This window comes from Oncorhynchus kisutch, linkage group LG17 (assembly GCF_002021735.2).
Source record: "Oncorhynchus kisutch isolate 150728-3 linkage group LG17, Okis_V2, whole genome shotgun sequence".
NCBI classification, from domain to species: Eukaryota; Metazoa; Chordata; class Actinopteri; order Salmoniformes; family Salmonidae; genus Oncorhynchus; species Oncorhynchus kisutch.
In genome coordinates this window covers 68979179-69004548 of record NC_034190.2, presented here as the reverse complement: position 1 = coordinate 69004548, position 25370 = coordinate 68979179, and the positions used below count along the sequence as shown (strand labels likewise).

The 25370-nt window shown below is 41.6% G+C and overlaps 1 protein-coding gene across 1 annotated transcript in view; it reads right to left on the bottom strand.

Annotated features, from left to right (window-relative positions):
- Positions 1 to 24432, bottom strand: part of LOC109908196 (spermatogenesis-associated serine-rich protein 2-like) — a 30357-nt gene extending 5925 nt beyond the window's left edge. The window contains exons 1-9 of the mRNA XM_020506743.2: positions 24307 to 24432; positions 19112 to 19449; positions 15759 to 15838; positions 4305 to 4413; positions 4115 to 4164; positions 1669 to 1894; positions 1338 to 1523; positions 985 to 1120; positions 550 to 608 (exon numbers count right to left, since the gene is read on the bottom strand). Coding sequence (XP_020362332.1) covers positions 550 to 608; positions 985 to 1120; positions 1338 to 1523; positions 1669 to 1894; positions 4115 to 4164; positions 4305 to 4413; positions 15759 to 15838; positions 19112 to 19136 — 871 coding nt within the window. The 5' untranslated portion in view covers positions 19137 to 19449; positions 24307 to 24432. The remainder of the gene's footprint in view (positions 1 to 549; positions 609 to 984; positions 1121 to 1337; positions 1524 to 1668; positions 1895 to 4114; positions 4165 to 4304; positions 4414 to 15758; positions 15839 to 19111; positions 19450 to 24306) is intronic.
- Positions 24433 to 25370: the final 938 nt, after the last annotated feature.

Genomic DNA, 25370 nt, shown 5'->3' with positions numbered 1-25370 from the left:
AAACAAAGTCTCATAAACACTGAGTGTACAAAACATTAAGAAGACCTTAATATTGATTGGCACCCCCCATGCCCTCAGAACATCCTCGATTCGTTGGGGCATAGACTCTGCAAGGTGTCAAAAGCATTCCACAGGAATTCATGTCCCACGTTGACTACAACACTTCCCACAGTGGTGTCAAGTTGGCTGGATGTCCTTTGGGTGTGGACCATTCTTGATACACAAGGGAAACTGTTGAACGTGAAAAATCCAGCAGCTTTGCAGTTCTTGACACAAACCGGTGCGCCTGTCACTTACTACCATACCCTGTTCAAAGGCACTTAAATATTTTGTCTTACTAATTCATCCTCTGAATTACACAATCCAATTGTCTCATGGCTCAAAAATCCTTCTTTAACCTGTCTCTGAAGTGGATTTAACAAGTGCCATCAATAAGGGATCATAGCTTTCACCTGGTCAGTTTGTCATGGAAAGAGCAGGTGTTCTTAATTTTTTGTACACCAAGTGTACATTGAAGTCCAAATGCTAATTGAAAGGTGTTGTACTCACTGGCTTCTGCTTTGACTTTGTCCATCTCTGTCAACAGAGTAACCTCTCTGTCCATTAGACTAAGAGAGAGGTTGGGAGAAAGAGATATGAAATGACATGTTCTTTACTACGATAAGTTGACCATGATTATTTACATTTCTAAGATAGTCTGTACTTTGATTTTGGCAATACTTACCATTTGTCAACTATGACAACATTGGTTAGCAATAGGCTACATGTGATGCTGAAAGAGGTACTAGTGGTGGTTGCTGTAGTGCAGATGTGAGAGCAATGAACTGGTTCAGTGATCAAATCTCTTAAATTGCTTAGCTAAACATTCTGCTTAAAAATAATGGAATTTGTGGTATGTTATATCCCACCATAACAATTTCATATTCCAAATATTAACTACAACTTTACAAACTAATGTAGTGGAGTTAATGTTGGGAGATGTACCAGCTCTGGAGCTCAGCAAACGTCTGCTTCATGGTCTTAATAGAGGAGTCCATTTCATCCTTAACCAACACTCTGTATCGAGTAAGCGACACTGTGCATCTCTGCAGGTCCTTCACAGAGCGGTCAATGTTGGGCGCTGAGTGTCAAAGAACAGGGTCAGAGGTCACTTGTCTTAAACAAAGCATTACTAGAGCTGTTGTCATTAACACTCCAGTGCACACATCCTAGTTTTATAAGATAATACACAGTTTAGGCACCTGGAACTACTAATCTACCATCGGACTGCAGGAAACCCATGGATTTGACAATATTCTGTATCAACAATAAGGAAATAAAGCACATTTGGCACTAACCAATCTTCCTGGCTCCAGAAAATCCCTGTTGGCTTTCATCAGTGGTGAGCACAGAGGAAGTGGATGATTGCTGGGAGTTGGTTCTGGGACGGAACTTGTTGCCACGGGGAGGCTGGTGATTCCTTCCTTCTTGAGCATGATGAGGGGTGGTGCTTGGGCCACTATAAAAAGAGTCTGCTTCCACACCTTTAAGGAGAAAGACACTGTAGTGTGATATTTTCCGATGGGTAGGCGTTGGCTTCAACTACAGAAGATTATCAAAAGTGTAGTATAGTCTCAACAAACCAAAGTTTGACAGACGGATAAAATAAAGACTGCTCTATAGCAATACCTGTAATGTCCGACGTGGCAGGCTCAGATTCGAGCTCAGCTGCATCCAAGAAGGCAGAATCCAACTGCTCACTCAGAGAGTCTAAAGAGTCTCCCTCCAACACAGAGCCATTGGCATGGAACCCATTCACTGCTTCTGTACTCTCAGTCTCCGAAGGCTGTGTGGTTTCGGCTGGAGCAGGCTCCTCTCCCGGAGGCTGTGGCTTGGGCTTCTTTTTCTTCTTGGGCTGGATGTTGTAGAATCAAAGTCAGACTAACCACTACAATAAAACCTTACATCTTTTGGAGTTCATACATAACAATGTGCTCTGCAAAAAAGAAACATCCTCTCACTGTTAACTGTTTATTTTCAGTAAACTTATTAACATGTGTAAATATTTGTATGAACACAAGATTAAACTGAGACATAAACTGAACAGGTTCCACAGACATGTGACTAACATAAATGTAATAATGTGTCCCTGAACAAAGAGGGGGTCAAAAATCTAAAGTAACAGTCAGTATCTGGTATGGCCACCAGCTGCATTAAGTACTGCAGTGCAACTCCTCCTCATGGACTACACCAGATTTGCCAGTTCTGGCTGTGAGATGTTACCCCACTCTTCCACCAAGGCACCTGCAAGTTCCCAGACATTTCTGGGGGGGATTGCTTGCAATGACAAGCTCAGTCCGATGCTGCTGTGACACACCGCCCCAGACCATGACGGACCCTCCACCTCCAAATCGATCCCACTCCAGAGTACAGGCCTCGGTGTAACACTCATTCCTTCGACGATAAACGCAAAGCCGACCATCACCTCTGGTGAGAACAAACCGCGACTCGTCAGTGAAGAGCACTTTTTGCCAGTCCTGTCTGGTCCAGCGACGGTGGGTTTATGCCCATAGGCGAAGTTGTTGCCGGTGATGTCTGGTGAGGACCTGCCTTACAACAGGCCTACAAGCCCTCAGTCCAGCCTCCCTCAGCCTATTGCGGACAGTCTGAGCACTGAGAGAGGGATTGTGTGTTCCTGGTGTAACCCTGTACCTGTTCCACAGGTGTGATGTTTGAATGTACTGATCCTGTGCAGGTGTTGTTACACGTGGTCTGCTACTGCGAGGACGATCAAATGTCCGTCCTGTCTCCCTGTAGCGCTGTCTCAGGCGTCTCGCAGTACGGACAATGAAATGTATTGCCCTGGCCACATCTGCAGTCCTCATGCCTCCTTGCAGCATGCCTAAGGCACGTTCACGCAGATGAGCAGGGACCCTGGGCATCTTTCTTTTGGTGTTTTTCAAAGTCAGTAGAAATGCCTCTAGTGTGGCCTCCCGGGTGGTGCAGTGGTCTAGGGCACTGCATCGCAGTGCTAGCTGTGCCACCATAGACTCTGGGTCCGGGAGGTCCATGGGGCGACGCACAATTGGCCTAGCGTCATCCGGGTTAGGCCGGTAGGGATATCCTTGTCTCATCGCGCACCAGCGACTCCTGTGGTGGGCCGGGCGCAGTGGACGCTAACCAGGTCGCCAGGTGCACAGTGTTTCCTCCAACACATTGATGCGGCTGGCTTCCGGGTTGGATGAGGGCTGTGTTAAGAAGCAGTGCGGCTTGGTTGGGTTGTGTTTCGGAGGACGCATTACTTTTGACCTTCGTCTCTCCCGAGCATGTACGAGCCCATAATGTTGTAGCGATGAGACAAGATAGTAACTACTAACAATTGCATACCACGAAATTGGGGAGACAATTCAAAAAAAGAAAAACCTCTAGTGTCCTGTTTTTATAACTGTGACCTTAATTACCTACCATCTGTAAGCTGTTAGTGTCTTAACGACCGTTCCACAGGTGCATGTTCATTACTTGTTTATGGTTCATTGAACAAGCATGGGAAACCGTGTTTAAATTCTTTACAATGAAGATCTGTGAAGTTATTTGGATTTTTACGAATTATCTTTGAAAGACAGGATCCTGAAAAAGGGACATTTTTTTGTTGTTGCTAAGTTTAGCTATGGTTGAGCAGAATGTAGGTCCTCATGACAGACACCAGATATGTTCAGCTTGAGCTGCTGACTTCAAAGCAAAATGGGAGATAGGTGACAACAAAACAGATTATCTGGGACGGATGTTGAAAATTTGTGTGAGCTAGAAACTCCATAGTGAAATGCAGCCGATGATTGTTTGTTCAATTTATTTTTACTCATCTCTATCCAAATAAACTAAACATACATTTCCTATGACTAGCATTTACAGTTCAAAGTTAAGTGGATTTAAAGTAAGTGTTGTTTTGCTCAAAGTCTGGATTGGTCTGTCACTGGAAGTATATCCTTTGAACTTGTTTTTAAAAAGTGTTGTCTCAATCCTGTGAGGGACAGGCCATACTTAAAATGTCATGACACATAATACATTTCATTCATACTCATGTGGCCCTTTCATACAGAATGCAATACCCTGAAGTAAAGAACAAAGTTAAGGTTACCTTCTTTTTACCAGTTACATTCCACTCCTTCAAGATATCAATGGCACTACCTGAAGGGAAAATGAAGTAATTGTGAGTTAAGAAGAATGCTCTCTTTCCATAACAGCCTGCATTGACATGCAGACAATGTTGCAGATTATCAAGGTTTAAATACTCATTCAAAAAAAAGATCACTATGGCATTCCCATACCTTCTAGGAAAGCCTGGACGGCCTTATCAACGCAGTTCTCAAAGTGCTGCAACACCAGAACTATCTCATTGTTGCTTTTGTTGGGAACAACGGCCCTGACGGCACTAATCTGTGAAGAGAACGAATAAGAGAATGATCTGGCAAATTAAGGAAAATATTTAGCATAGTGATACATATCCCAAGGCCCTGGGGCCTCATTTCTAAATGTTGCGTTTTTACAACATGTGTGCGCCAGTTTACACAGAAGTTGGCATTCATAAAATCTGAACTTGTCGTGATAATGTGCTTAATTTTGTGCAAACTTTAGACCATACGTACACACTATAACTAGTGGTTGTATTCCAAGTAAAATAATTAGACTTAAGAATTTATTTCCTATTTTATAGGAAGAATAAATTCCTCACCTTTTCTGTCCGTGATGGGTTCATATTTCCGAAGTAGCCAAAGGCCTATATCAAATTACCATACACATCTCTCGTTTAATTGGGCTTAGTAAATAGATTTACCCTCATAGATATCCTAACCAACCTGCCCTCCAAATACACCTCTGCTGTCTTCAACCAGGATCTCAGCGATCACTGCCGTAATGGGTCTGTAATGGGTCTGTGGTCAAACGACCACCCCTCAACACTGTCAAACGCTCCCTAAAACACTTCAGCGAGCAGGCCTTTCTAATCGACCTGGCCCGGGTATCCTGGAAGGATATTGACGTCATTCCATCAGTAGAGGATGCCTGGTTATTCTTTCAAAGTGCTTTCCTCATCATCTTAAATAAGCATGCCCCTTTCAAAAAAATTTAGAACCAGGAACAGATATAGCCCTTGGTTCACTCCAGACCTGACAGCCCTTGACCAGCACAAAAACATCCTGTGGCGTACTGCATTAGCATCGAATAGCCCCTAAGATATGCAACTTTTCAGGGAAGTTAGGAACCAATATACACAGGCAGTTTGCTTTCCAAAGACTAGCTTTTTCAAACAGAAAATTGCATCCTGTAGCACAAACTTCAAAAAGTTCTGGGACACTAAAGTCCATTGAGGAATAGGAAACACTGTCACCACCAATAAATCCACGATAATTTAGAACTTCAATAAGCATTTCTCTACAGCTGGGCCATGCTTTCCACCTGGCTACCCCTACCCCGGTCAACAGCCCTGCACTCCCTACAGCAACTTGCGCAAGCCTCCCCCATTTCTCTTTCACCCAAATCCAGATAGCTGATGTTCTGGATGTTCTGAAAAAGCTGCAAAATCTGGACCCCTACAAATCAGCCGAGCTAGACAATCTGGACCCTCTCTTTCTTAAATTATCTGCGAAATTGTTGCAACCCCTATAACTAGCCTGTTCAACCTCTCGTATCGTCTGAGATCCCCAAAGACTGTAAAGCTGCCGCGGTCATCCCCCTCTTCAAAGGGGGAGACACTTTAGACCCAAACTGCTACAGACCTATATCTATCCTACCCTGCCTTTCTAAGGTCTTCATAAGCCAAGTTAACAGACAGATCACCGACCATTTCGAATCCCACCGTACCTTCTCCACTATGCAATCTGGTTTCCGAGCTGGTAATGGGTGCACTTCAGCCACGCTCAAGGTCCTAAACGATATCATAACCGCTATCGATAAGGGACAATACTGCGCAGCGGTATTCATCGACCTGGCCAAGGCTTTCAACTGTCAATCACCACAATCTTATCGGCAGACTCAACAGCCTTGATTTCTCAAATGACTGCCTCGCCTGGTTCACCAACTACTTCTCAGACAGAGTTCAGTGTATCAAATCGGAGGGCCTGTTGTCCGGACTTCTAGCAGTCTCTATAGGGGTGCCACAGAGTTCAATTGTCAGGCCAACTCTTTTCTCTGTATACATCAATTATCTCGCTCTTGCTGCTGGTGATTCTCTGATCCACCTCTATGCAGACGACACCATCCTGTATACTTCTGGCCCTTCTTTGGACACAGAGTTAACTAACCTCCAGACAAGCTTCAATGTCATTACAACACTCCTTCTGTGGCCTCCAACTGCTCTTAAATGCAAGTAAAACTAAATGCATGCTCTTCAACTGATCGCTGCCCACACCTGCCTGCCCGGCCAGCATCACTACTCTGGACGGTTCTGACTTAGAATATGTGGACAACTACAAATACCTAGGTGTCTGGTTAGACTGTAAACTCTCCTTCCAGACTCGCATTAAGCATCTACAATCCAAAATGAAATCTAGAATCGGCTTCCTATTTCGCAACAAACCATCCTTCACTCATGCTGCCAAACATACCCTCGTAAAACTGACTATCCTATCGATCCTTGACTTCAACGATGTCAGCTACAAAATAGCCTCCAACACTCTACTCAGCAAATTGGATACAATCTATCACAGTGCCATCCGTTTTGTCACCAAAGCCCCATATACTACCCACCACTGCGAACCTGTATGCTCTCATTGGCTGGCCCTCGCTTCATATTCGTCGCCAAACCCACTGGCTCCAGTTCATCTATAAGTCTTTGCTAGGTAAAGTCCTGCCTTAGCTCACTGGTCACCATAGCAGCACCCACCCGTAGCACACGCTCCAGCAGGTATATTTCACTGGTCACCCCCAAAGCAAATTCCTACTCTGGCCACCTTTCCTTCCAGTTCTCTGCTGCCAATGACTGGACCGAACTGCAAAAGTCACTGAAGCTGGAGACTCATATCTCCCTCACTAACTTTAAGCACCAGCTGTCAGAGCAGCTTATGGGCTATTTACAGTTTGGCTATCTGCAAATAGCCCATCCAACTACCCCATCCCCATACTGTATTTATTTTGCTCCTTTGCACCCCTCTACTTGAACACTCATCTTCTACACATCTCACTCCAGTGTTTAATTGCTATATTGTAATTATTTCACCACTATGGCCTATTTTTTGCCTACCAACCTCATTTGCACACACTGTATATAGACTTTTCTATTGTATTATTGACTGTGTTTTTGTTTATTCCATGTGTAACTCTGTGTTGTTGTTTGTGTCGCACTGCTTTGCTTTATCTTGGCCAGGTCGCAGTTGTAAATGAGAACTTGTTCTCACCTAGCCTACCTGGTTAAATAAAGGTAAAAAATAAAAATAGGCTACATGCATTTTTAAAAAATCTGTATGCGAGCCCATAGGCAGTGTGTTTTATATAGGCTACACAGTCTAATTAAACAGACAGATGATATTTTATATTGAAGTATGTACGCGACTACTGCAAATTATCTTTTATTTTTTTTGTAGCCTAGACTATGTTTTAGAATTCACAGGCAGTACCGCATATTTTTGGTTGGGGGGAAAAGTTGATGCAAAACATGTTCAAACATTCTGCTGACAGGTCGACAACAATTTGTTTCTGAAAGAAAAAACAATGGCCATCACATTCCTTCGCCAAATAAAGCATAAATTACTGCAAACAATTACACCGGTAGCGTATGTAAAATATTTGACAATATGGGTAGACTATAATATTGCTGTTCGATAGGAGCACAGAGTGCTTAAGTATCTATACCAAGGCAGGAGATTGTGTTTCTATCTATTGATAAAATATTCAACAACAATTTGTCTTTTGCATAGATGTGTGGGCTGTATGTGTCCGCTGCAGTCATTTAACTGTGGCACTGCCACAACGGAAACAAAAATCTCAAACAATATTTCTGTCGAGACAAACTTTGAAGATGCTATAACAGTCGACATGTACTTTTCCTCTGCAAACACAACAAATAATGAATAGAAAAAATTGACAACCCCCATAGTAGAACAGTATCTATAGTGAACTAAAATATAAATGCAACAATTTTACTTAGTTACAGTTCATATAAGGAAATCAGTCAATTGAAATGAATTCATTTAGGCCCTAATCTATGGATTTCACATGACTGAGCAGGGGGTGCCTGAGAGGGCATAGGCCCAGCCAATCAGAATGAGTTTTCCCCCACAAAAAGGTCTTTACTACAGACAGAAATACTCCTCAGTTTCATCAGCTGTCTGGATGGCTGGTCTCAGATGATCCCACAGGTGAAGAAGCCAGGTGTGGAGGTCCGTACATACTGCCAAATTCTCTAAAACGATGTTGGAAACGGCTTATGGTAGAGAAATCAACATTCAATTCTCTGGCAACAGCTCTGGTGAACATCCCTGCAGTCAGAGCCAGTCCGGACCTCCCTGGGGCCCTAAGCAAAACCCGTGAGCCATGTAAAAAAAAATCCATGCTGTTCCCACATGCTTCAAGAGGGCCACTATTATTGTTCCTGTTCTCAAGAAAGCTAAGGTAACTGAGCTAAATGACTATCGCCCCGTAGCACTCACTTCCGTCATCATGAAGTTCTTTGAGAGACTAGTCAAGGATCATATCACCTCCGCCCTACCTGACACCCTAGACCCACTCCAATTTGCTTACCGCCCCAATAGGTCCACAGACAACACAATCACACCTCCCTAACCCATCTGGACAAGAGGAATACCTATGAAAGAATGCTGTTTATCAACTACAGCTCAGCATTTAACACCATAGTACCCTCCAAACTCGTCATTAAGCTCGAGACACTGGGTCTCGACCCCGCCCTGTGCAACTGGGTCCTGGACCCAGGTGGTGAGGGTAGAAAACAACATCTCCACCCTGCTGATCCTCAACACTGGGGCCCCACAAAGGTGCGTTCTCAGCCCTCTCCTGTACTCACCCATGACTGCGTGGCCATGCACGCCTCCAACTCAATCATCAAGTTTGCAGACGACACTACAATGGTAGGCTGGATTACCAATAACGACGACGAGACGGCCTACAGGGAGGAGGTGAGGGCCCTCGGAGTGTGGTGTCAGGAAAATAACCTCACATTCAACGTCAACTAAACGAGATGATCGTGGACTTCAGGAAACAGCAGAGGGAGCACCGACCCTATCCACATCGACGGGACAGTAGTAGAGAAGGTGGAAAGTTTTAAGTTCCTCGGCGTACACATCACGGACGAACTGAAATGGTTCACCCTCACAGACAGAATGGTAGAAGGCGCAACAGTGCCTCTTCAACCTCATAAGGCTGAAGAAATTTGGCTTGTCACCAAAAACACTCAAACTTTTAGATGCACAATCGAGAGCATCCTGTTGGCCTGTATCACCGCCTGGTACGGCAACTGTCCTGCCCACAACCGCAAGGCTCTCCAGAGGGTAGTGAGGTCTGCACAATGCATCACCGGGGCAAACTACCTGCCCTCCAGAACACCTACACCACCCGATGTCACGGGAAGGCCAAACAGATCAAGGACAACAACCACCCGAGCCACTGCTTGTTCACCCCGCTATCATCCAGAAGACGAGGTTAGTACAGGTGCATCAAAGTGGCGACTGAGAGACTGAAAAGAGCTATCTCAAGGCCATCACTGTTAATGTTAGTGATGGCTGTTTGAGTGGCTGCTGCCAACATACTGACTCAAATTTCTATCCACTTTAATAATTAAAAATTGGATGTAATAAACGTTATAATGTACATATTCTTATTCCTTCCTTTACACTTGTGTGTATAAGGTAGTTGTGAAATTGTTAGATTACTTATTAGATATTACTGCTGTTACACACGCCTCTATGAAGAGGGGACGCAACACCCTGCTACTCAACTCTCCGTGAAGTGAAAGAGGTATGGATTGTAGGTGCGAGTAATGATGACAAAAGGCAGAGAATTGTACCGTTTACAAGGAATTTATTCCGTCACACAGTAATTTTTGGGAAAAGGGGCTGGACAGCACCAAAGCAAAGAAAGTACATATTAAAGCCCCCTCTCCTACCATACCTGCCTACCCACTACTTACCTAACAAAGCACCACCTGGTGCCCTTACCAAAATACAGGGGGTGGTCCACCCAGATCTTACCTAGTGTGCCTAGACAGTGACTATACTACGGGTATATGCCTAAGCACTCTCTTGGTGCCTTCCCCTTCCCCCCTGGGAACAAATGAAACAGAATAACACAAACAATTTCAATAATCAAAACACTGCATCCTATTGACACACAACAGACATAACCAATCAGCTCCCTCAGCAACAACTAACATAGTACATACAAAATCTCTTTGAGAAACAACCAACATATGCTATAACCCTCAGCAATCACTCTCAGCAGTGATCTTTCCCTCAGCAATCACTCTCAGCAGTGATCTTTCTCTCAGCAATGACCTCCCAGCAATGATCCCTCTTCTGAACAGAACACTGGCTTTTATATAGCTTCAGAAGGCATTGGTAATTGGAGACAGCTGTGTCCTGACGAGGGGGCGGGGTCAGCTCTCCAATTAGCCATGAAGTCGACCAATCAAATACAATCTTAAAATGTTACTAACTGCAAACATTTGAATTTAAATCTTACCATCAAAATATTCCTCTTCTGCACTGAGGCAAAATCATCAATGTCGTCATCATAGGACATGTTTCCCCACGTCATGATTTATACTCATGATGGCCAGACCACTCAAACGTTCCTGTGACATGGAAGACCTCAGGAAGCTTTTGATGCACTTTCATTTTGAAAATCTCCTCTCTGCCGATGCTACTGTTACTGGTAGGGCGACTGCAATTCTTAGTGCTATCCAAAGGTTAGGAAAGAGTTCCTCCAGGTTTTTCTCACAGAGAAAGGAAAGCAGCTCAAAAAGGCAGTCATCTTATCTGATGGCAGATCAGGTAAATTCTGAATCTTGTGTGCCAGATTCATTCCACTGACGTCACAGTCAACTCTGAAGGTTAGAGTGTTTTCAACTTCCATGCAGTGGGCCTTTAAAATACTCCCTGGACATCTGAGAGGCAGTGCAGCACTCCATATCTGGTTGAGCATTTCAAATCTCTCATCCATGGATATCACAGCAGAGTCGACCACAATGTTAAAGTAGTTGACTTCAAGGTTTTTCAGTGCATCAGTCACTGGTTCATTAGGACATGCAAAGCTGAAATGCCTCCTGCTGTTTCTCAGTCTTTTCTCTTTCAGATCAGCCTCCACATGGATTTCTTCACAACGCTTTTGGCTGTTGTCTGGGCCTCAGACAATCCAGTTTCCCGGTATGTAGTGAGGGAGGCCTTTGCATTTGAGATTAAATTCACTGCGATATTCAACTGCATTGAGGCGGATTGGAGGAGCTTGTTCACCTTGTTTGTCATTGTCAGTATCTCGCACCATACGACACAGCAAATCAAGAAGCCGTAGTACCCAACTTCCTCTGTAAGTGCTTCTGCCTCCACTTTGGCCACAAGATCGTTGATCGTCTGTCTGGCTTCCAGTAATGCCTCCCGAACCTCAGAAGCCTGATGCCTGATTGCATGAACAGTTTGGAGCCTACTCTCCCATCTTGTGTCACTCCATGACCTCACGGTTATGTTCACGTGTTTCTTCAAAACAATCCATCTTTGTGTGGCAGCTGAAAAGAAGGTGAAGAGCTTTTGCACATGCCCAAAAAACCCAACTGCATCTTTTAAAGATTTGGCAGCATCTGCAATGACAAGATTTAGTGTAGGTGCTCCACATGAGACGAACACAGCTCTGGGATATTTTTCAGCATTCTGGCTTGCACTCCTTGGTGCTTGCCCTTCATGTTGGCCCCATTATCATAAACTTGTCCTCTGCAATCTTCAAATGAAATCTTGAGCTCATTCAGCTTATCTAAAACGACAGTGGACAGATTGAGGTTACAACCGGCTTCATTCACAAAGCCAAGGAAGTGCTCCTTGATCTCTGGCTTTCCCTTTAAAGCTACACTTCTCAGAATAATGGACATTTGCTCCTGGTGACTAATGTCAGGTGCACAGTCCAAGATAATGGATAAGTACTTGGAGTCTCTAACTTGATTCACTATTGCTTCCAGAATCTTGTCACTCACAATCTGTATCAGCTCATTCTGTGTGTGCCTCCCAAGGTAATGAGCATGTGTTTCTTCATCTTTAATTTTGCTGAGATGATTTTCCATAGCGGGGTCAAATTTGACCAGTAATTCAACCTCTTTTAGGAAGTTTCCATTATCTGGTTGGAAGAGTTTGTCTGATGAACCCCTGACTGCTAGGTTTCTTTCAGCCAGAGACTGGGTGGTACTTATTAAATGTGTAAGGACATCCCGCAATTCCTTTCCTTCGGCCTCAAATGGTAATTGGTATCTGGTCAAGAGTCTGTCCCCGACTTAGGCGCAGATCAAGTTCTCTCCACTTAATCATATTGTTTGTGTTCAGGAAGACCCTCATGGTGTTTCAGAATGGCGTTGATATTTGACCAGTCATTCACACCTTCCTTTATTATTTTGTAGAAAAGAGCAAAAACAAAAAACCAATACACAGCGTTGTTTTTGATTGAGTATGAAAGCCAGCTCCTGGTAATCTTTTCCCCATTTGACAGCTGTCTCTGTAATATGCCTGAATGGAAACCTCTTCTAGACTTGTCTTTACGGTACGAAAAATCCAGTCCTGGTTGGAATGGACCTCTGCCCACTAACTCAGTCCTCATAAAGTCTGTTAAGATTGGGGCCAATCTGCTGGGTCATTTGGTGGAGCAGCAACTGTTCTATTAGGGTGAGTTGCTTGTATCTGGTGCTGGCTGTACACCTCTGGTTGTGCTAGTACTGGCTGAGGCTGCCTGTACTTCACCTGGGTCTGTGTTAGTATTTGCTGAAGCCAGCTGTACTGGGTCTGTGTCAGTACTTACTGAGGCTGGATGTGGATCAACTGAGTCTGTGCTTGTACTGGCTGATGATCCAGCATCTCCTCTACTGACAAACTTAAGCATAGCACCTGTAAATTATCGATAACAATATTATTAATTTTATCAGCTGCATCAAGCCCATTCCAACTGGCTCCCCCAGATTTCCATTTATACATTTTCAAATATACAATACTATGGCTTGGCTGAATAGTTGATGGTTATTATTTACTGAGAGATGTGCATCCATATTGCCCAGTTTGCTCAGCTAATCAACATTTAAAATTCAATATATAAATCAATAGTCAATGTCAATCCATTACTTTCCATCTTGCATTAGTCCAGAGTTGTAACTAAATCTTGACTGTGAGACTAGATAATCATTGTCTTGTTTTAAAATGATGTGCGCCTATGAGGAGTGCCATCACACTCATATATTGTCTGGACTGGAAAGCGCAAGTTTCATTTCGTGCATGTTCACGCGCAACGTGGTTATCTTTTCCGAGCTGCAGTTTATAAACACCGTTGTCATTTATCAAACATAATAAATAGTTGTATTTCACTCACTTTTGTCAGGCACAAATTCACAGAACACAGCCCTGGAAGTGGCTGGAGAGCAAGCAAGACAGTCAGACCAAGAGATGCACTGCCCAGTTAGGTTAGCAAGACAGACTAAAGAGATGCACTGCAAGCTAGCACATCAACTTAACGTTACTGTTATTTGCCGACATCAAACGTGGAGAGGAGAAAACAGGTTTACCTGATTGCTGTTCCCGCAATTCACTCATTGTGTTTTTTTCCTTTCTTTCTCTTTTCGTGACCAGAAGGATAGTTCCGCTTCATCCTCTCATCCAAGTTGTAAACATTGACACCCGCTTTGACACGGAGGGAGGCAGGGCCCTTGCGTAATTTGTGGGGCCCTATGCAACTTGCGTAGTGAGCGTATAGCGTTTTTGTTTTTGTTCAGAATATTTACCTAGTTGGCTTGTTGTTGTGTGTTCTATGCGAGATAGATATTCCTCAATTATATTCCTTCAATTTAAGAGCACTATAGGAAACATGCATTTTGACAAGCAGTCAATGCACAACAATTCTTGTAATCACTGGGAAAACAGCAGTTTTAATGGCCTTTGTTACGAGGCAGTGGTGGAAAAAGTTCCCAATTGTCATACTTGAGTTAAAGTAATACGATACCTCAATAGAAAATGACTAAAGTAAAAGTCACGTCATCCACTAAAATACTACTGGAGTAAAAGTCTAAAAGTATTTGGTTTTAAATATACTTAAGTATCAAAAGTTATTAAGCAAACTAGACGGCGCCATTTTCTTGTTTATTTATTAGCCTGGGCACACTACAACACTCAGACATAATTTACAAAACAAAGCATGTGTTTAGTGAGTCCGCCAGATCAGAGGCAGTAGGGATGACCAGGGATATTCTCTTGATAAGTGTGTGAATTGGACCATTTTCCTGTCCTGCTAAGCATTCAAAATGTAACAAGTACATTTGGGTGTCAGGGAAAAATGTATGGAGTGAAAACTACATTTTCTTTAGGAATGTTGTTGTCAAATATAAATACAAAAGTACAGATCCTGCAAAACAATTGCTTAGTATTTTTACACCACTGAAAAGAGAGCGATCTCCGATTTTCTCCGAAATATGCGTGACCTGCACCATATTTTAGCAGTTTCATAATTAAGCAGGTTACCCAATTTTCCCTGAGTGCATAGGGAAGAGTAGGGCTAAATGTAACATGGGTCAATTGTAGGGTAACTTGGGGTAAAAAACAACAACAAAAAAACACCCTAGCTCAAAATAATTTTTGGGGAGTGATGGGGCAGATTACATTTTTTGTTGAGCAAGAGAAGTGGCAACCAGGGAAAGTGTTGGGGGGAGGGGGGGGATTGTGACAAAGTGGTTTCTGTGAGAAGTACAGGCAGAAGCCGTGTTACCCAAGTGACCCTAACAGGTAGACCTACATTCTATTTACTGTGTTTATGCAAGTTTTATAGGACATCAAATTAATAAATTGGATACTAACTAGTTAAAATACTACATTTGGGATCTAGGCAATTTACCCAATTTATTTATTTCTAGCCACTATGCTGCATTAATTGGGCTACAGGTGATAATGCTTATTGCATACCTGATAATATGGATCATACATAGGCTATATGCATGGACCAATATGTTAAAATAACCTTTACATCCTTCCCCCCCCACTGCATTTTTGTTTTCTCCAGAGGAAACACTAGGATGTAGCATTTACTTTAAAATTGTTTTGAATATATAATTAATCTTGCAGAATACAAGGACAGTGTATGGCACTCGCTATAGTCAGCATGCATATTTGAATAGAAGAAGTCATGGCAAAATATCAAAACATTCCACCCACACCTACACATAATTGTGATAAAATTAACCATTGCTTTTTATTTTTAGAAACTTCCATAGACTAATTCAAATAGTTCCAAATTATACAACAAATAAAGGGTGTTATTGTCACCATTGTGAATGATGCCATTTTTCAGGCGAGGCTATAATCCTAGTTCATACACACACAAGTTTTAGGAAGGCTTTATAATGGAAAACATGCATGTGTATGGTATGCGCCATGTTTATAAATCATATATTTTAGACGTACATATTCTTTTTTACTGTGAAATTTACACAACAGATATAAAAAGAGGCCCATCCTAGCAAAACTGGAATTGTATTCAAATCAATGCAATTGGAATGTACTCAAACCTAGAGAGAAATATTTTGGTGTATGATCCTTTTCAGTCCTTACCTTCTCCTTCATTCTTTCAAACGTCCCTCCCTGGGACATAACCATTTTCAAGTTAGTGTCGAACACCATACCAGAAGTATCTGGGGGGAAAGAGAGAGAAGATTGCTTGAAAAAATAAATGTGGATTTGGAATCTCAGTTTTTTGCTGGACCTAGGTCTATTTGCAAAACAAGTTGTAAATGCATAAGCACATCATTTGTTCAAACAAAGATCTCCTCATACCTAGTCATTCCTGTACATTCAAAGGTATTTGTGTTGAAAGTCAACCATGGCTGAGAACACAGGGATTGTCATAAATCATGTGGAACAGATGACAGGAGGACTTGGACATTTCCTTACTGGGTGAATAATGAGAAGATGCTTGCTTGATGACCTCTTAAGTAAAATATGCACTTGTTTAACAACTTTTTTAATAAGGTGCTTGAGGACTAGGCCTAAAGATTTTACATCACTTCTATGGGCTTTATTTAGGATAGAACCAAAAATAACTAATAACCCTAGAGAAATGAAACTTGTCTTAAGAAATCTTAGCATCTGGACTGGCCCAAAATGATCTGAGATCTGCATTGAATTTGAACAGGTTATAACGGATGTACAGTTCTAGAAACAGAATGAGTCAGCAAAGCAGGGGTTTACGCATCAGACGGATAAGAATACCGCCCTAAACAAAATAAGCTCAATGAGATGAGAAACAGATGCGTTGCTGCAACCCAAAGACATGTGGCATGAGCAAAGAATGCCAGAAGACAGTTTTGCAGTACTCTGCAACAGCCTTAATGGATGGCTTTATTTCAGAAAGTTCATGAAATAGCCTAACTTTATCTTAGAATAGTTTGAACCTTTAAAAGGGTATATACTATCCAATGTGGACTGCATGAATGTCAGTTCAAATTGCTTTCCATCTCTCTCAACTATTGTGTTTGAAAGGATCCATTCTACCTCAATAAGATGTCTTAGAATGTATCCTTTCCAAAAGTGGTTCTGGCCAAAAGCAGCAGTGGCAATGATGTTTGGTCTGAGACAGTCAATGTTTTTTTTGTCTACAGTACAATAGCAGAGCAGGAAAATCTGATGGGACTTCCACCATGCAACCTCCAGATATTAAAATAGAAATTTGCCAGGAGTTCATAGCTTTGAGTAGGGACGTCAAACGTTCAGCCCCTATGGACGCTCTTCTAGAGCACCTGGTTAAATTGTACAGAAAAAAAACATCTCTAAATGGTTCAATTTTAAATGTGATTGGGGTATAAAAAAAAACGCATTTGCTTTATTTAAAATCAACCCCTGAAACTTATCCAAAATGCTGCAGCCCGCCTGGTGTTCAACCTTCCATGTCACCCAGCTCTTCTGCACACTTCACTGGCTTCCAGTCAAAGCTCGCATCCACTTCAAGACCAAGGTATTTGCCTATGGAGCAGCAAGAGGAACTGAGATATGCGTCTTAAAGATGAATGCACTAAGACGCTCTGCAGAACAGTGTCTGCTAAATGACTAAAATGTAAATTAAGATGTCATTATTTTGCCATATCTAATTAATGTATAATTACTCTACTTTCCTTTGACGTGGACAGTAGGGGTTACTACATTACACAAGCTGATGTTTTGACATCAAATTTGGGGGGGGGGGGGGGGGGGGATTACATATGCTTTTTACCTCAGATTGGTGATGTTACTACAAACGTTTATAGTTAACACAATGACAAGATCAATTGCTTAAAGCAGATCAATATCTTGTCATAATTCATGATGGTCACTATATAAAAAGTCGCTGGCCACACACAAATAGACAGATTTCAAAGTCTAACCTTCACTTACATAGAAGCCAACTGTTGTCACGTCATATGGCGGGTCGTGATTCGTTGAAGAGAAAAAGTCGTTTGTTCCCTTTTCCGTGATGGCAGCTTCACGAAATCAACATCCCAAAATATAGATAGAATTTATAGAAGGCTTCTATCTAACCAACCATGTATAGGTTATTCCAAGTTTCCCTGTGGCCTTTGAATAGCGTTAGTTTAAACAGCACTACACCCCAAACGTTTGCCCCTTGTTCTATTGATTTCAGTGTGATATCCATGGAAGTGATTAACAGGAAAAGTGTTATGCTATACTTACTGCATTGGAGACCCACTTGAAACAAAATGCAACACTTCAACATGTAGTTAGCAGTCTTCTTTAAAATTGTCCTCTAACCAGTGATGTACAGATTTGTTCCCAGATTCCTTGTTTTTTTTAGCTGTGTTAGTTTTAACAGGATGTGGAACCTCATCTCCCCCCTCTTGCGTAATTGATTTCAACGGGATAATCGTTAGGAGGGAGTGAGAAAAAAATTTGCGTTTCTGTTCTGGTGGCCCCCGTATCAAAATGCAACATTCCAAAAAGTACCTGACTATTCTGCAGGTTGCCCTCCAACCAGTGATGTAAAAATATATCCAGTTTCCATGTGGTTGAGTTGTGGTAGTTTCAACAGCGCATAAACATGAGTCCAAAAACATGCTGTGAATTATTTATTTTGATGATATAGGCCTACCAGAAATCACCAAAACAGGTTTGCCCTGCCTACTATGAGATGAGTCTATGGCCTAAACAGACCCACTTGATTAAATCGCATGTCAATTTGTTGAGTGCTGCTTATTTAGCCTGATGCCAGCTCTGTGTGCTATCGTATCAACTCCTTGTCATGCCAAATATGATGTGCCAATTAATGTTTGGCATGACAATGAGTTGACATGACCAAACATATCTAGGGCTAGGCTACTGCTTCTTGCAGGGAGATACAGCAACACAAGTTAGAGCAGCAGATTAAACTTCCACCATTTACAAACATTTATTTAGGAGGACACAATCACTAGGTCAAGGGAGGGCCTATAAAAATGTGTCCCGATTGACTTAAGTGTCTTTGAGAATCAGCTTCACACATTTAATGGTGCACAATGCAGAAATCTCTCCACCATTTCCTGGTTGCTAAAATTGTAATAGTTTGCCTAATTTCAGTTTGTAACAAAACAAGCAAGTATAGTGGAGACCATCATTGTACCATGTAAACCGCTGTGAAATATATTTTCCATAACCAGAAATTGTATTTTCAGCTGGTGTACAAAACTAAAAGATGCAAAGACGAAATTTAATGGGAAGCATAGAAACAGCGAACATAGAACAGATCTACCACTTCTTAGACTTGCTTTCAATGAAAATTAAAGATCTATAACTAAAATGTCTATGTGAATTTGGCCAGGGGTCACCCAAAAAGTTACAATGCAACATTAAAATGCAGTCCAACACTGGTTATAGCATTTTCAATGCTCGTTTATCTGTTTTTAAAAACAAATAGCAGAGACGAATGACAGCATACATACCCTTCTGGCTGTTTTTCTTCGCCATGTTGTAACTCCACTAATCCAAAAAGTAAGTAGGTCACAGCTGATAAGTGCCCCAGAGTACAGCTCTTCAAGTCAAAAACAAATCAATAAAAACTATTTTCCAGATATTCAGTTTGAACTAGTTTCCTAAATGGAGACTTCAGCTCTTCATGTGTAGAAATGTTCCTCCTTGATTTCCCCTCAGACAGGATGCCAACAAAGGCTCACAAATCTGGCAGTGGGAGGGGTTAAAGGAGGCAGGGGCAGATCAGGCCTCCACCACGTCGGCTTGGATTCAACTTTTCTTCTCCGTTCTCCCCAAAGTTGATCCAATTCTTAAAAAATGAGACAGAAATAAGGTTACTGTCTTGGGTTGATGTCATAAGGAGAGAGGATTAGAAAGAGTTGCATGAGATGACCTAAGGTGAACAGACAGAAAAAACCTAGTAGTTCATAATTAATATTGCCCAACAAATGTACACAAAATAAAATGGTTGTAACATTTAGCATATTCAGAGAAGAACTATTACATTGGTGCTGTTAAGTCTATAACTAGACTATTCTAGGGAAAATGCCTTGAAATGTAGACGACAATGCATGTGCATGGTCTAGAACTGGAAATAGTCATGCACGTTCACAAAAAACTATTCCTTTGCTCAAAAGTCATAAAACGTGATGAAAAACAGATTTAAATAAATTACTCAGTCTGGGACATCCTTCTAGACACTCTGGACTCAATATTGTACATGGCAGCAGCATATTTTCAGTTTCGCTATAATGCAGTCGAAGAAACCTTTTAATCATGATTTAGTTTAGTTCCTCTGGGTGAGTTAAATCTGACCTAGACATGCGGCATGTGATGCAGTTTTAAAATAATTTAACTAAACTAATAACTGTTAAACCCTCCAAAACAAATCATATGAAGGCCTACAAATCTTTGAGTACAGTTACATGCACTCAATAATACGTTTGTGGATAACCAGATTAATAATAGTTAAAAACGTTTTCATGCTTTGGAAGATGAACGATTTCTCCAATAATCCTGTCTACATGGACACATCTGAAATCAGGCTACCTGATGGGACTTAAATAAATTTAGAAAATCACCCATCAAAATTAAACGTTCTACCACAGCTACCATGTTATTTTTGCGAAGCCTATTCGATTCAGAGTTGGACATATAAAGTTTGCATGTGAAAACTATTTCTAAGATGCATACTTAGTGAAGTGAGTTCGGGGGAAAAACTATGTGCATTAGAGGAAGGAATGTGCTACCGGTGCAGGCACATTCAAATACACTTCTGGAACGCTGATTAAGGTGTTTACATGTCCTAATAATTAGAAAGATTGCTCAGAAAAACAGGTGTTTAAAATCGGCGTATGCTTACTTCGATTTGAACTTTAAGCTGATTAAGATAAGCAGAGTAAGGCGTTTACGCGACTAACGTCATACTTGGCCATTTGCCATAATCAATTTAATATTGAATTAGTGTGAATGTAAACGTACTCTGAGATCATGTTGAATTTGTAATAGTAGAGTAGGTAGTTAGGATTTTTCAAAAATCAGACATACAGATAGCTTGTCACAATGAAGTTTTAGCAATACATATTGACACTAGCCAATATGCCAAGTTAACTTGCTGACAGACGCAATGTCCATAATCAGTTTGATCATGCCAAGTACTTGAGAACCTTGAACACCACCCTCAGCAAACTGTGGAGTCATTTATGGGCCAGCTGTTTCCCACTTAGGTTTCCATTTGACTCAGCAGTCCTGGAAAGGGAAACTTAAACTATGCAAATCCACACCCTTTTCATTATCCCTTCATGTCACAGTCAGGCACTCATTTCATAGCATGCCACCACACCTTTAAACACGTCGAACCATAAGCACTGTCAACAAGTAAGCCAAGACATGGACACGTTGTGTTTATCAAGAGGGATGGTGCTAGTAGATTACGCACCATGTGTTGATTTAGTCAAAACACTGAATTGGACCAGGCAATACATATTTAATTAATTAGCCTCGATTCTAAAACCTGAAGAATTTTAGACTAGCAAATTTATGAAACTGTAATAAGATGTCCTTTTGAAGCCTGAGCCAAATTTACAAGGGTCATCACACAAGATGTTGGCAACCCACTGTCTTGTGAACAGCATTGTAGTTCAATCAGTGCTGCAGGGTCTTGACTCACAAAACACACAGATAAAGGGCACAATCTGGAAATTTGGGCCTGTGTTGATCAAAGTTGTTAGGACTGCAGAGACTACAAATTATACCACATGAGACTCAATGACGCCAGGCTGTGTGCTTCCTTACGAATAGACCTAATAAATGTAGAAAATGATTATGTTTAGAATCTGGGCAGCTTTTTAAGTTTGCTGTGTGTAATCAAAAAGGACACCACACTGTAAGTACGTTTACATGAACACTAATAAATCGATATTCAACTAACTATGGCAGAGTATGGTATCAGTCATGTAAACACCTTACTCTGCTTATCTTAATTGGCTTAAGGTAATAATTGAAGTAAGCATACACCGATTAAATCACTTGGTTTTCTGATCAATCTTTCGAATTATTAGAACATGTAAACAGCTTAATTGGAGTTCCAGTAGTGCAAACCTCCCTCTTATGCAGGAATGAAGTGAAGATTTTTAGGTATTCATCTTAGTTCACATACAAACCTTATGTCCGAACTCAGAATCAAAAAGTATTCGTCAAAATAACATGGTCACTATGGCATGAAGTTTATTTTGATTAGCAATTTTCTGCATTTATCAAAAGTCCCATCATCAGTAGCCTGATTTCAGAGGTGTCCATGTAAACATGATTATTATTCAAAGTTCTGGGACACTGTAAAGTCCATGGAGAATAAGAGCACCTCCTCCCAGCTGCCCACTGCATCTACCTACGATAATCAAGAATTTCAATAAACATTTTTCTACAGCTGGCCATGCTTTCCACCTGGCTACCCCGGTAAACAGCTCTGCACCCCACAAAGCAACATGCCCAAGCCTCCCCCATTTCTCCTTCACCCAAATCCAGATAGCTGATGTTCTGGAAGCACTGCAAAATGTGGACCCCTACAAATCAGCTGGTCAAGACAATCTGGACCCTCTCTTTCTAAAATTATCCGCTGCAATTGTTGCAACCCCTATTACTAGCCTGTTCAACCTCTTTCATATCGTCTGAGATCCCCCTCTTCAAGGGGGGAGCCACTCTAGACCCAAACTTTTACAGGCCTATATCTATCCTACCCCGCCTTACCAAGGTCTTCGAAAGTCAAGTTAAGAAAGAGATCACCGACCATTTCGAATCCCACTCTACCTTCTCCACTATCGAATCTGGTTTCCGAGCTGGTCATGGGTGCACTTTAGCCACGCTCAAGGTCCTAAACGATATCATAACCGCCATCGATAAAAGACAATACTGTTCATCTGTCTTCATCGACCTGGCCAAATCGGAGGGCCTGTTGTCCGGACCTTTGGCAGTCTCTATGGGGGTGCCACAGGGTTCAATTCTTGGGATGACTTTTCTCTGTATACATCAAACCTCTACGCAGACAACACCATTCTGTATACTTCTGGCCCTTCTTTGGACACTGTTAACGAACCTTCAAACAAGCTTCAATGCCATACAACTCTCCTTCCATGGCCTCCAACTGCTCTTAAATGCATGCTCTTCAACCGATCGCTGCCCGCACCTGCCCGCCCGTCCAGCATCACTACTCTGGACGGTTCTGACTTAGGTATTTGTAGTTTTCCACATATTCTAGGTGTCTGGTTAGACTGTAAACTCTCCTTCCAGACTCACATTAAGCATCTCCAATCCAAAACTAAATCTAGAATTAGCTTCCTATTTCGCAACAAAGCATCCTTCAGTCATGCTGCCAAACATACCCTTGTAAAACGGACCATCCTACCGATCCTTGACTTCGGCAATGTCATTTACAAAATAGCCTACAACACTCTCCTCAAAAAATTGGATACAGTCTATCACAGTGCCATCCGTTTTGTCACCAAAGCCCCATATACTACCCACCACTGTGACCTGTATGCTCCAGGTGGCTGGCCTTCGCTAAACACATAGCCCATCTGTAAATATCCCACCCACCTCATCCTCATATTGTTTTTTTCCCCGTTTTGTGCTCCTTTGCACCCCAGTAGCTCTACTTGCACATCTATCACTACAGTGTTTAATTGCTAAATTGTAATTATTTCGTGCTCACTGACCCAACCAACCAAACCACTTTAGAGATTAATAGCATGTAATGAGTAAACCATTTGATATGTTTTTGAATCCCTTCCCAAACCACTGTTACATTCCTATGTGGGCTTCCACAGCAAGGCACTTAGTTAACACATCTGATATATTAGTCTCTTGCAGACAATACCTCTCAGTAAAGGTTAGGAAACATGTTATTTGGGTAAACTACCCCATTAAAACACTTTGCATCCCAATAGTAATACGTTCCTCTGTGCCAGCTTCTGGAAAAGACCATCTGAAACTAACGTGACCTACTTCTAGGGAGAAAAAAAGCAAACATTTGACAAATTAGTTAGTCAAGTCCCAAGAGGTAACGTTAGCTAATGTTGCCTAAAAACTCATTTTTACCATCTATGTGACTGCATCTTAGCCTTTCCTGGCTAGCCTACCCCATTTGCAATGTCTCATTTTATGCATTGCAAACTAATTAGCTACTGTAACTCACTTAGCTAATTATGTACATTACTGGCAGTTGTGCATTGATTTAGTTAGCTAACGTTAACTAGCTGACCGGGTACCACCTTACCTACGGAATGTCGCTAGGTAATGCGTTAGATAGTTAGGGCTAGAGACCACCTAACGTTAGTTAGTAGCGAACTAGCTACTATTCTCGCTTTGTTGAAATAACCTTATAAATGTGCAAAATCCTAAATTAACTGTTAGGTAGTTGTTGCGTTACTGGATTAGCTAGCTATCTACTGTAAATATTTTCAAAACCATCCGAGACTGCAGTGTAGTCACCGCGTATCACTGCATTCTTCAACTCAGCAGCTTCGTTAGCTCGTTACATTGACAATGCTAGCTCTCCAGTTTGACACACAGCAAAGCCAGCTAACTGGGTCTGTTTACTAACTTAATAGACAAGATTGTCAGCTAGCTATATAAAATTTAATATTGTATTTTGGAGTGATTAAGCTCCTACCTTGGTGTCTTTTTCTGCAACGTTACGAGTCGTTTGTGTTCTCCACTCCCCAATATTTTCCCGGCCTCTCCAATATGGTGTAATTGCAGACCGCCATTTGGGGGCGTTTCTTGACATGGGCGTTAAGATAACATTGTTGCAGGTTAGAAAATGATGTTGGTTAGGCTTAGCTACAGTTGTCAACAACTGTTGTCCCCCCCAAAAGGGAAAGAAACGGCCATGAACCAATGGCGAGCATTAATGGGTGTAACTTGACATCAAGAAACGCCGATATCAGAAAAAAAGCCTCTAATTGTAGTCTGCAATTATACAGTTCACGGACTCAGACAAGCACATCTATTCGGTCGTCACTAGTAACAACAGCCACAGTGTCATAAATCCAGCCTATTTCTACTATTTATCTTGTTAAAATTGGATTTTTAACCTAACCACACTGCTAACATTTTGCCTAACCATAAAAAAGCTATTTTACAAAAATATATAAATATATAGCCAATTTTGACTTTGTGGCTGTGATAACTAGTGTAAGGGAATACCCCCCTGAAATGGACAAAAATGAATGGCATATCATTGGCATTGAACAAACCATATACACGATGTCAAATACCACCCAATTCGGGAATCCCATCTTCCACATCATCATCACTCCTGAACAGATTGAAATCGGTCATGCACCTCACACATACCAAAATAACCTTTGGACAAAGTTAATTCAGGCTTGATTTAAGATGTTTTGTAAATAATTGAAATGATCAACACATGTATTCTTGATCATTTCTAGAAGGAGAGGGAAAATACTATCTTTGTGTCAATAGTCTTGACTATATAACTTTTCAGAGTCATTGATGTTTTGAGCACTGCAAAGACCTATCCCAGGCAGGGTGTGTTCCAGATTAATTGTCACACACATTGTAGAAGATAAGATTATTATGTCACACTGGTTCCTGAGATGTTATAAAGTACATTCCAGATTTCTGGCACGTAGGCCTGTGCAGATTATAGGATTGTAAATCCCAATGTAGACAGAGAGAGAGCTAGTGATGGCTGCTCAATGAAACAAGTCC